Source organism: Cupressus sempervirens, chromosome 7 (genome assembly GCF_028749045.1).
Source record: "Cupressus sempervirens isolate cs-2001-9-10 chromosome 7, ASM2874904v1, whole genome shotgun sequence".
Taxonomy (NCBI): Eukaryota; Viridiplantae; Streptophyta; class Pinopsida; order Cupressales; family Cupressaceae; genus Cupressus; species Cupressus sempervirens.
Window position 1 is genome coordinate 847,986,247 of NC_143124.1, and position 12,520 is coordinate 847,998,766.

General features: G+C 34.2%; 1 protein-coding gene across 5 annotated transcripts in view; it reads left to right on the plus strand.

Moving 5' to 3' along the window:
- Positions 1 to 10,063: 10,063 nt before the first annotated feature.
- The window catches only part of LOC149550078 (uncharacterized), a 49,171-nt gene continuing 46,714 nt past the window's right edge, over positions 10,064 to 12,520 (plus strand). For 2 of the 5 annotated variants that reach the window (XM_089793219.1, XM_089793221.1), the window contains exon 1: positions 10,064 to 10,231. In XM_089793219.1, coding sequence (XP_089649345.1) covers positions 10,174 to 10,231 — 58 coding nt within the window. In that variant the 5' untranslated portion in view covers positions 10,064 to 10,173. Of the gene's footprint in view, positions 10,237 to 12,520 lie in introns of all 5 variants that reach the window. The other 3 variants (XM_089793222.1, XM_089793223.1, XM_089793220.1) reach the window with 2 other exon arrangements.

Below are 12,520 nucleotides of genomic sequence, written 5' to 3' on the forward strand. Positions count from 1 at the left end.
ATCTTTAGAGGAGAGAGATTAACAGAAGATTAGATGTTGTTTTTAGCTCAAATGTTCCCAATTTTATGTTCACAACTCAAATGCTCTCACATGGCCTGAGCTAAAACCCTCATTACTACATCCAAAATTAAGGAATAAAATATGATTATGTCCCCAAAGGAGAATTGAAATGCAATTTTTTTGGATTCCACTTAGCACCCTGTTGATAAATTTAAGAAATTATACTACCATGCAAGTTAAATTGCATTGATTCTGGAGCTTAGGCCCTAACAACAGTCGAAAGGTGATTTATTGTTAAAGAGTGTGCTAAACACAAGCAAGAGCACATATTTAAAATGGTGATAGATATTGGAAACAATGAAGAAACATATAATCCTCTTATACATAATCATAATTATATTAGAGATGAACTCAAGAAATTAAGCAATTGAGTATTCCAAACCTGACCTTTCAATGATCACACTCTATCCATCATTATCATTTTATCAAATTGCATAACAGTTCCAGATATTTATCCAAATAATAAATTACACTCATATAGAAAGCTCATACCATGAGAGACATTCAAACTTGTGGACTCTTTGGAATTAATACTACTTTACTAGTAAGACGACACTATAATGGAGCCATAGAGATATACTTTTGGCTTGTGTCATTCTTGAAGACCAATTGATATCTCCACTATTAAAATTATAATATCCCTACTACTCAGAATCCCTACTCACTTAGAAGATAAAAGTTTGAGATGAGATTTGGATAAAATTATTGTGATGTTGTTTTGCAGACAACTTATATGGATTCATATCTAATGATCATAGGCCAAAGGTAGTCACGTGTATCATACATTTTTCATGAAAAAACCCCGAGTTACAAAAGTTGCTTCTACCACTAGAGCAAGTATTCACCATCGAGTGGGAAATTGTACACCATTTGTAAAAGCCCTTTACTTTTTGGGACATGGAGCACATTCTATGTTAGTAAAATTCAGGTCTGTAGTTATTTGCATTTTTTTCAAAGATATGAATAGTGATGGATTAGAATTTCTTGCATTTGTTTCTAGATATTACCCTCTACCATTTCCTTCCTCTAGACATTATTGTCATCTTTAATTTCCCAAATCTATCCACACACACCTTCCTTCGACCCCATCATAGGCAGGGACTAGAGTTGCATGCATCCCTTATTCTCTAACATCCATATGGTCAAATATAGACATGAATTACATAGGCATTATTTGCTGACATACATATGGTCTTTTATTTTATGCAATCCTTCATATAGCCTATTACAAATATACAATCTAATTTTAAGAAAAATAATAGTCTTAAATGTATATGATTATATAAAATAAAAAAGAGTACTAGATGTAGTTGTATAATTCTAGTATTGTTGATTATGTTTAGCAAAATGTTCAATAAAAAAGTATGAAGTAACATAAATGGATCATCTGCTCAATCCTATTATGACTTAATGTGAATGCATTTGATCATTACCTGGATGATATTATGCATGAGATCTTTGCTCAATCACCAAGAGATAATATAATCTGTGAGTACATATTTCTACATACTTAGTTTGGTATGAATAGTTTCAATTGAATGCAATAATAATTGCTTGTGTGAATTCAAGACATGAATGATTAATTTAATTTAGCACAAGTACTATGCAAGTGTGTATGTATGCATGTAAAGAAGTTCACATAGTGAACTGATATATATACATAGATGCACATATGCATAAAATCATCGTAGTTAGTTATCCTTGAATCTAACCAAAGCTATTATATATGAACAAGAGATACATATTTAGAAGGAAAAGAAGGAACATTTACATAGGTACCTCTTCTCCCCTTGAAGAAAATCATAGAGTGAGGGCATAGAGATCACAAAGGCACAACATGACGATGAGATGCAATGGTCAGAAGGGCATGACAACAAAATCCTAGATCTCCATTGATCTCCACCAATGTTCAGAGCTCTCCACTCTCATTCGAAACTATCCACCCTCTTTCACATGCAACTCTCCACAATCAATCAAAAAAATGGGGATTGATTAATGTTGTGTTTTCTTTTCTTTTTTGTTTATAATCCATAATCCACAATCCAAAAGATTTCTTTGTATACATACATACATACATACATAGACACACAAATATGTGTGTGCATATAGGTATATATACAAATATATAAACATATACATATGTATACATATGTATATTGTTAGGATAAAGCATGGATAGAAATAAAAACTACATGCAAATATAACCAATAACAGAAAAATAATAGATCACACAAAAATGAACACAAGGCACCAAGATTTAACGTGGTTCACCCAATCCCTTGGCTACGTCCACCAAACAACAAGTCCGATCTTATTATAATCTAGTGATTACAACCTGATTATAGTCTGTAATCCCTTACAGCTCAATACCGCTGCAAGAAGCAATTTCACATCACAACATAATGAAAATACCTAACCCTAAACCCTTTTATACAAGTATTTTATCCGTTTTAGGGTTACAACATGTTGGCCATATGTTGGCCATAATATGTCGGCTACAACGTCGGCCACGACCCAAAAATTTACTAATTATGAAGTATGTATAGTACTTTCCTGATCAGTCACCATAATCTAACATATATAAACACATACATACATGCATACACACACACACATACATATATACATACATACATGAGGACATAATAAACATCTTTCTAAAACACACCATATGACATAAACATAAAAATAATTTCATTAACTAATTAAGAGAAATGAATATAAATAACATCATATTATAACATAAATATCTCATCATCATGAGGACATAATAAACATCTTTCTAAAACACACCATATGACATAAACATAAAAGAAATTTCATTATCTAACTAAGAGAAATTTCAATTTCTTGGTGGCTTCCATTTCTACTGTTAGGTAGATAGGGAAGTGGTATGAACAAGAATAAGGAAGAGTTTATGAAGTAATACGGGATACTACTGTTGGAAGTGGGCCAATGGTGAGAAATCTATCTAGTTTTTCTGCCACCTGAGAGTTGCCTAGTCTTTTATTATTCTAGGTGAAGGCATTACCTTTGGATGGGATCTCAGTAGTTTGGATCCAATAATTAAAGTCAATTGTAGCTTGTGATAGTTTAGACGTTGCTCCTAGTTTCTCTTTTAGGGTTGTTATGGCATTGAAATCTCCCCCTCTAAAGGAGAAGATCATTTCTTGCTGAGTATGTAGATTGATGTCTACCCATACTACTTTTTTGTCAGAGTTAGTTGTAGATCCATAGACATTAATCAAGTTAAAGGTTAAATAATTATTTCAATCAACTACTTTCACACTTAAACAATTTTTTTCTTTCCTTACGGTTTTGACTTGGTAAGTTTTTGGGTTGCAAATGATTGCTAGCCCGCCTGAGGCTCCTTCTAAAGGTACTCCTATAATTTTTCTAAATCCTAAATTTTCCCTAAATTTTCTAGTTCTAAGTTACTTAACTTTGTTTCTTGAATTAATAAAAAGTCAGGTTTATATTTATTAATACATTTTTTTAAGAGCTACTGCTTGCTAGTGACGTTTAGGCCCCTAACATTCTAGGATAGTATCTTCATACCTCTTTGGGAAGGTTCTTCCCCTTCCCTACATCATAAATATCTGTTAGCTTTGTTTGTCCCTCAGCTGTAGTAATTATACTACGTAGTTCCTTGTGAGATTTTTTGCCTCTTTTCTTATGTATCTTTGTTACATTTGGAGCAATTAAGGCTTGCTCTGACTGGTCTATACTTCCTATCTCTGTTTCCAGGTCAAAAGCTTCAACATTTCTTCTTAAATCATTAAAAGTGTAGTTGTCTCCTCCAAGTTCCAAAAGTTTCCGAACTAGTTCTACTTTTTGTTCTTCCATTCCTTCCTCAGTTGTTTCTTCATTAAAGACATCATTGATTTTCTCTATCAATTGTTCTAAATATTCTATTTTGTCTAATGCTTCTTGTTATATCTCATATTTTCATGGATGATCTTCTTCCTTTTCCCCCATTTGTTAAATTCTCTACTGTTGCTCCTTATATCATTTAGTTCATTGGCCTCTAATTTTCTTTGTTCAAGTGTTTGCCATAATTTTGTGACCTTTTTAATTCCTTTTGTTGGTTCCACTTTATCGCCTTTTTCCTCAACTATTAGTTTTATTTTGTTCATTTCCCCACCCTCACTTCTGATAGATAGCAACTTCCCATTATTTTCTGTGTCTACTACTGAAAATAACCAAGCATTCTTTGTCTCCTCTATAGCGAAGAATTCTTCAAAATTGTTATCGATATTCTCTGTTGGCACGGTTTGTTGTTTATGATTACAGAATGCTTCTTATTGGGTTCTTTTTTTTCAATCTTACTCTTCTTTTGTGTCTTTTTCTGATGAAGATCTCCCTTTGGTTTTTTTTCCTTTCTCTTTTTCTGAGTTTTTTGTTGAGCTAATACTTTTTGGTCTATTTAAGTATCATTGATTTTAAGTGTCATTTCCTCATTAAGAGATCTAATACTGGAAATGTTTTCTATAATTTCCATTATTTCTTCATCTATTTCCACAATTCCTTCTTTCAAGAGTAAAGCCTGTTTGTCCAAAATATTGAGCAAATCAATACCTTCTTTAAATCTTATTTGGGTGATTTGGTTTAGATCTTCCTTTCCTGTAATTTTGGTCCTCTTCTTTATACTTTTAAGAACACTCTGTAGGATTTCTAGCTCTGTTATTTCTCCTTCTTCTGCCTCATCCTTGTTTGTTGCAGTAATAGAGTCTAGGTTTCTTGTAGTTTCTTGCCCTTGACTAGCATTATTCCTTTTGTGGGAGGCATTTTGCAATTGAGCTCTTCTTTCTGGGTAGCATTCCTCTATATAAGAATAAAGGAAAAGAGGAATTTCTATTTTCGAGGTGCATGGGTGGCATAAATAGGAAATAGTTGTCATTCCATTAATCGAGGTGTGTAGGTGGAAATTCTAGAAGGTTTTGGATAAATCATGTATTTAGTATTTGTTGGGTGCTTAGTTGTATTTGGGTGGGAATTTAATATTTATTTAAAGATAGTTGTATTTACCTTTTTATCCCACATTGGTTGTGTTTGTAATGTCTTGGGTTAGAAGTGCCTATTTAAGCAAGGCTTATTATCATTTGTAATCAAGCTCAAGGGGAAGCTTGGAGAAGCTCAAGGAGAAGCTTGAGGAGTAGAAGCTTGAGGAGTAGGAGTTGTGGAAGGAGAAGCTCAAGGAGAAGCTTGATATCATCTTGTGGGTGTTGTAAGGATCTTCAAGTATAATAAAATTTCTTGTGAAGCATTTTTTTTATTGGTCTCCATATTGTTGCTTTCTTGATTGTGAGTGGGTAAGGGTGGTGTGGCCCTCTATCAGTGGTATCAGAGCAGGAGTTCCTGAGTGTACAAGCAGATCGCCGAAGTGTGAGGCAGTTTGTACCAAGACCTTGGTTGGGTGAAGTTTATCAGAGCTGGTGGATTGCAAATCCGTTGTCCTAGACTTGTGATGTGGTTCCTGATTGTTCGTGTGAGGTGGAAGGTTGCGATCTGACTTGCAAACAATTTGGTTGTCGCAAGGAGCGTGGGAAGGATTTGTTGCAGAGGGTTTACGAAGATCTTGGAAGATGGCTCCAAGAGGATTGGACCCTAAGATGATTGCCAAAATCCATGATATAGTGGAGAGGAATTTTTCTAAGATGATTTCTCGGTTGGATGATAGATTGGCTGATCAAGTTAAGGAGGTTCGTGAGAGAAGATGGCATCACAAGGTTGAGGTGGAAGAGGTTGGTTTTGTTGATCAGTCTGTGGAGTCTGATGCAAAACCTGCAGAGCAACTAGAGGTTGTTGCTGAAGATATTCCTACTGTTGTTGATGTTGGGACCGAGGTTGGTTTTCATGATCAATTGGTTGAATTTGACATGGAGATTATGGAGCACTTGGAGGTGAGTTATCTATTGCAGAGCATCTTGTTGTGAGCAATGAGGTTGCTGGTGTTGAGAGTTTGGCATGTATTGATGAAGATCTACATGTTGGTGCTGATATGAAGTTTGTTGTTGCTGATGCGGGGTTTGTTGCTGCTAGTGTGGATTCACTAGTTGTTGATGTGAATGGGAGTTTGCTAATGAAGCATTATGTTCAGTTTGTTCCTGGGAATGAGCATGTTGATTGGATGGTTGAGATTCTGGTGTTTGATAAAGTGATGCAAATGTGGAAGATTTGTATGCTAGTTTTGTTGTCCCTGTTAAGGTGGAAACCTTTGGTGAAGATGAAGATGGTGGTAGATCTTTCTTTTTTGGTGTCAAAGTGTGGGACACACTTTTCTATCTACTGGGGGAGTCTGATGCAGGAGCATCTTGCATGGAAAAATTATTGGAAAAAAAAAAAAAAAATTTGAAAAAAAAAAAAAAAAAATCTGGAGGAGAGAGAAAGTGACGAAAATTAGAGGAGAAATAATTGAAAATAGAAAATAAGAATAAAGGAAAAGAGGAATTTCTATTTTCGAGGTGCATGGGTGGCATAAATAGGAAATAGTTGTCATTCCATTAATCGAGGTGTGTAGGTGGAAATTCTAGAAGGTTTTGGATAAATCATGTATTTAGTATTTGTTGGGTGCTGAGTTGTATTTGGGTGGGAATTTAATATTTATTTAAAGATAGTTGTATTTACCTTTTTATCCCACATTGGTTGTGTTTGTAATGTCTTGGGTTAGAAGTGCCTATTTAAGCAAGGCTTATTATCATTTGTAATCAAGCTCAAGGGAAAGCTTGGAGAAGCTCAAGGAGAAGCTTGAGGAGTAGGAGTTGTGGAAGGAGAAGCTCAAGGAGAAGCTTGATATCATCTTGTGGGTGCTGTAAGGATCTTCAAGTATAATAAAATTTCTTGTGAAGCATTTTTTTTATTGGTCTCCATATTGTTGCTTTCTTGATTCTGAGTGGGTAAGGGTGGTGTGGCCCTCTATCAATCAGTTTCCATTTTTACCTCTTTGAAATCTAAGGAATCAATTGCTACCTTCTTCCTATCTTTAAGAAGCAAGATATGTTTGATTTCTCCTTTGTAAATTGAGTAATTAACCCTGTATATAGATCTATTTGAAATAATTTTGATATCCTTTTGATGGTATAGTATTGGTTTGAGATTAACCAAGAGTTTTACTAAGTTGGAACCCTTATGGTGAGGTTCAAAACCCTTAAGACCTCCTAGGGATTCCCCGATTTGAACGAGTAACTTAAGATCAATGAGCTTAGCAGGGATGTTATTAAGTGTTAACCATACTGGTAAATTTAAGGAATTAATCAAATCTTCATTACAAATTGGAAACCATTTTAAGAAGTTTAAGCTATGCCCCTTAACAAAGCTAAGATGATTTTCCAAAAAAGACTACCTATGTTTAGAATCTTTATAGTGTAAGAAAGTTAAAAAATCAGAGAAATAAGTGATACCTACCTGTTTGTCAATCATGGCTTCGAACCACTTAACCAGATCTATCCAAGCTAACTTTGGTCCAGTCCATATACCATAAACTCCATTATTTTTGCAATCAAACCATCAATCCTCACTCACTTTATTACTCATGACGATCGTAGGTGCTTCATTTGCTTCCTTTTGTTCGTGATGGTGAGGATTTGAGATTGCAATATCAGATTCTTGGCTGCCAAAATTCTCGAATTGAAATAAGGGTTTTAGTGGGGGATCATATTGTCAATGATGGATTGGGATTATTGGACCATGGTTTGATTGGAATATTATTTTCTTTTGATATATTGGGGGGTTTCAGAGGATTACCAAATGGAGCTAAAGAATTTAGATAAATCATTCTTCAGGATTTTGGCACAAAAAGGAGGGCCCTGTTACCTTTTGGGTAGCGTATTTTGTTTCCTCAAAGACTACTGCTTGCTTTTCCCTTCTTTCTATGTCTACTTTTTCCCTAATGTTTGCTTCTTTTCCGTGGAAATCTAAATAATTCTTACATTTTCATTTTTTTTGCCTTCGAATCTCCCTTCAGTTATACACTGTGCTACATCCTCTATCCATTTGTGGTTCTTGATTTTGGGTATTTTGGGACGAAGGGCTTGGATTTTGAGGAATTTGGTTAGGATTTGCAAGATTTTTCATAGCAATACTCTGGCTCCGTACCTCATGTTGCCATATTAATGCTTCAAAGTTGTTCTTAGTAATCAAGGGGTCACAGTGCTGGGTTTTTCCAATGAATTTCTTTCCACTCTAAGCATAGTCTCTTGTTTTTGCATGATCACTGGTTACCACTGCTTTGTTGTGTATGTTTTGCCTGTAGCATCGAGGGTTTATTCTACCTAGTTTTTCATCGACACACTTGCCTTTCACATAATTCACATATTTTACTTGTTGCATATTTCGCTTGTTGCTTGCCATTTCTTTCCCCCTCAAATGATTGTTAAACCTTGAGCATATTATTACGATTGCTTCTTGATTGTTTATTTTGCCGTCTACTTTACTATCCACATTCCTTTCACAAAGTTCATTTTTAATTCACTATGACTTTTAATTTTATTCCACTACTTCTCATATAACAATTTATATTAACATGTATATTCCTAATTTATTTCTAAACACATCCTTATGACACAAAGTAAACATAAGAAATAGATGGTTGTAAACTATGTGTTTTCTTAAATACTCTATTTATAGTCTTGTGATATTTATTATCGTGATGATTTTCTTTATGGGTTATTTAGTTGGCCAAGTTAGGATGTGCACTAGAGATGTTTTTGAGATTTCTTTTATAATTATTTGACTAGATGTCATGACATATTTTATGATTCAAATTGAGATTTATTTTATGACATATCTTTTAATGAGCATTTATGAGCATTGATTATATGTCATTTATTGTTGACAGTTGGAGTCTTGGTATCTAGACATGTATGTCAAACATATTAGGATGCTACTTCAGGAGGTTGATGAATTCAAAATGACCCATGTCCTAAGAGAGGCCAACTCTTTAGCTAATAAGCTATCCAACATTGGGGTGGCAGGATCACTTGACGGAAAATTCAAATTATGGGAGAACTTTTGAAACATAACAACATATACATGTGCATTATTTCTTGTATTAATTGGCATTAAGGATGATGGTTTAATGATCAGACCATGTACTCCACACACATTCGACTGACTTGATTTCATTTCCAAAGTGAAAGAGCAACCATCGAGATAAATCCTAAATTTGGATGTCACAATAGGCACGAATGACATTCATGAAATACAATACCAAATTGGCATCACACTATGAGGTGGCACACCATAGTTAGGTAAATGGCAATAGGCTATGGGAGGGTGGACGTCTCTATGCTCGATGAGTAGAAGGACGAGCATGTGGGCACAATAGGCAAGGCAAAGAAGCCAAAGGTAGTGTAGAGGGAGGTGTTTCCAAATTTCTCAACTGAGGGTGTGACTCACTAGTTAGGGTAGTTGTTGAAGAATGATGGTTCAATTATGATCTTAGTGTTGTTAATGTTATTTTTATTGGTATATGTTGTTTCAATTTCAAAGGTATTGGGTTTTCTCACATTTTGATCACTATGACAAATTAATTTTTTTGAAAGCTAATAGTACTATCATAACTTTATTTTTGGAATTTGATTGTGTCTAAATTTTTGGCGTCAAATTCCAAAAATAAAGTTTTGATATTATTAATGGATTGTGGAAATCAGATAACTCTAAGCTAATAGTACTATTTTGTGATGTCCTAGTCAATGATATAGTTAGACAGTAAGATGCATAGACAGATAATGTGATGATGTTTGAATCTGGAGTATCCATTACAAAACCTTGTAATCTTTTTTGAATATTAATACAAATACTTATTATAGATTAAAAAAATTCATAAATTATCATTATCTTAAAAATTCTCAATAATATTTTTTATATTAATATTACTATAAAGTCTATAAAACACTAATTTTTTTATATTAAATTAAAACGAAAAAATTTACATTAAGATATAAAAAGCAATTAGTTTTTATCACCCATATCTTGATTTTTTTAAGAAAAAAGCCAACTTCCGTGCTGCCAGCAAGGCTCATATATCCTTTAAAAAGGCTCTGTAAAAATCGTACCGTTAAATTTCAATTTCGCGAACGGCACTAAAGACTGTCCCGTTAAAGTGCACGTCGAATGGAAGAAGAAATCAGCACGCATTACTTCAATTCCGACCTCCCTTCGCCTTCTGCCTGTAAAGTTCGTTCTCTTTTTGTTTTCAATAATCAAATAATCAAATTCACCATTTCCATTTTGATGAAGATGATACTGTCCGCCTGTAAAATTTTGCTTCTATTTCATTTTGCACCATTTTAATTTTTCTTATAAACGTAGTTTTTCTCCCTTTCCTTTAAACGCCTGTAAACGACGCAATTATGGTCATTTTTTCTGTTGCCTCTTTATTTCCTGTAACTATTACGGATCCACGAGCTTCATCAAAATTTTGTTATTCGTGTGAGCATTATCGGAGTTATTCTCAATTTTTTGAGATTTTTAACAAGTTCTTTGCCTCATGTTTTCTTCTGATAAATCTTTTAAATTTTGTTGATCATTATCGCTTAGACGAAACTTGCTAATTATTGTAAAATAGCGAGCCAGATTATTTTTATTTTAAAGATTTGGTAGAATTATTACAAAGAATTACTAAGATCAATGAATACGGCTTCTGGAATTAATATTTTTTACCCTTTCACTGGATTGCGTAGTCTTGGCTAGCTAAGTAGCTAATTGGATGTTAAAATTTCACGCTCACTGGGATGTTAAAATTTCATGCACTCGACTTAAATTAGGGTAACTTTACCGCGGAACACGTTAAAGCATTGTGGATTTCTAATTTACTTGGTGTTTTTCCAGTGTCAGAGATATTATCCCGAAAATTCAGCTGTGATTTGATCCCGTTATTCCCTGTACTACTAATAGAAAATAGTTACAAAGTAAAAATAAACCACATTAAAGGTCAGTTTCCCGAGCAAAGGCAGAATAGTTTTTGGTTTCCAAATTACGTAATAAGGCACTAAAAGTGCACTTTCTCCCAAAGTTTCTGATAACAGCCAAACCTAGGGCTAAATTTATTAATCATAAATGGAAGGAACTGTCTTGGCTTAACCGCTTGAAGATTTAGTCATAGTGCATGATTTTGACTGGTATGGTGCTTCCCTCGGTCTTAGTGAATCTAACTCCTCATCAGGCAGTCTCCAGCTTTCAGAATATCATTTCATATTCTTGGGTTGAGTCCATCGGTGCAGAAACGAGCCAGATCATTTCTGTGCGTGCATTTGAGTCTACTGTTCAAAAGAATTTAAACATCTCCATAGGCATGAGTCAACTACCTTCCAATTAACTGTTATTTATTGCTATCTATACCAAAGCTTTCAGGTTTCTCGTCAAACTATAAAACATAACCCCACCACATCTTTTTGTCACTAAGGATCACTCAATGTTATTTAGCTTTCCAAGTCGTTAATTATTGCAAAAACCTTGCACCCTACGCTAGGTCGCTCTGAGACAGTGCATTAAATTTCAATTGTCCCAACTTACAAGCCATAATCATTTAGCATTTATCATAGCCACATCAACATCATTTACATTCATTGTTGCTTGTTGTCTTCCATCGCTTTTTAAAATCATTAAACTGATCTGTAGAGCTTCTCACAACCAGAATATACTTGGTTAGCAAGGTCCCAAAGGTGTTGGTTAATAAAACCATCTTTTATTCTGGGTCTAGGCATCAAGGTGAATTTCTGTTTGTAGGTTCAGAAGAGTTGCAGTTTGCTAGATCAAATCTATGCATACAAAGACTATTTCCACCCGCATGAATTGACCCAAATATTTGTATATTAAATATATTAGTCTTGTTGAATAACTAGGATCGCTTCTGCAAATGTAATAACACTGCCATGGTATTGGTGTGTTCCAAATGCTGAATTGAATGACTTATAAATATGAGAGTAGGAGACATGTCTCATGAAGAGACACGTCTCTATGGTGTGTGTGTGTGTGTGTGTGTGTATAAATATATAAAAGTAGATGTAAGAGTATTTGTCTAATTGTCTAACTGATGATTTATCGACAACAATTTATCTTATAATCGAATCAATCTGACTGAAGCTGCAACCTTAACACTCCCTCTTAGCTAGGGAGGATTGTTATAGAACATGTTATGCTCTCAAACATATGAAGAGATGTATCATCTCAATAAGATATTCCTGGAATGACATATTTAAGGATATCAACTTATATCCATCAACTCAGATGTTATCTTTCAATATAATCCGAAGTATGTTTCAACAAGAAATATCAACCATATGATATTCGTCATACTTATATTCTTATGTGCACTGACATTAAATCCTTGATGCCTACTAAAAGAATATGTTACATCTTAGAAAGATAATTGTTATATGATCTTCGACATTCCGGGACAACAACTAAATGTAGTCTATCAGATAACAGCCATGATCACAAGGAAAAACAACTTAATGTA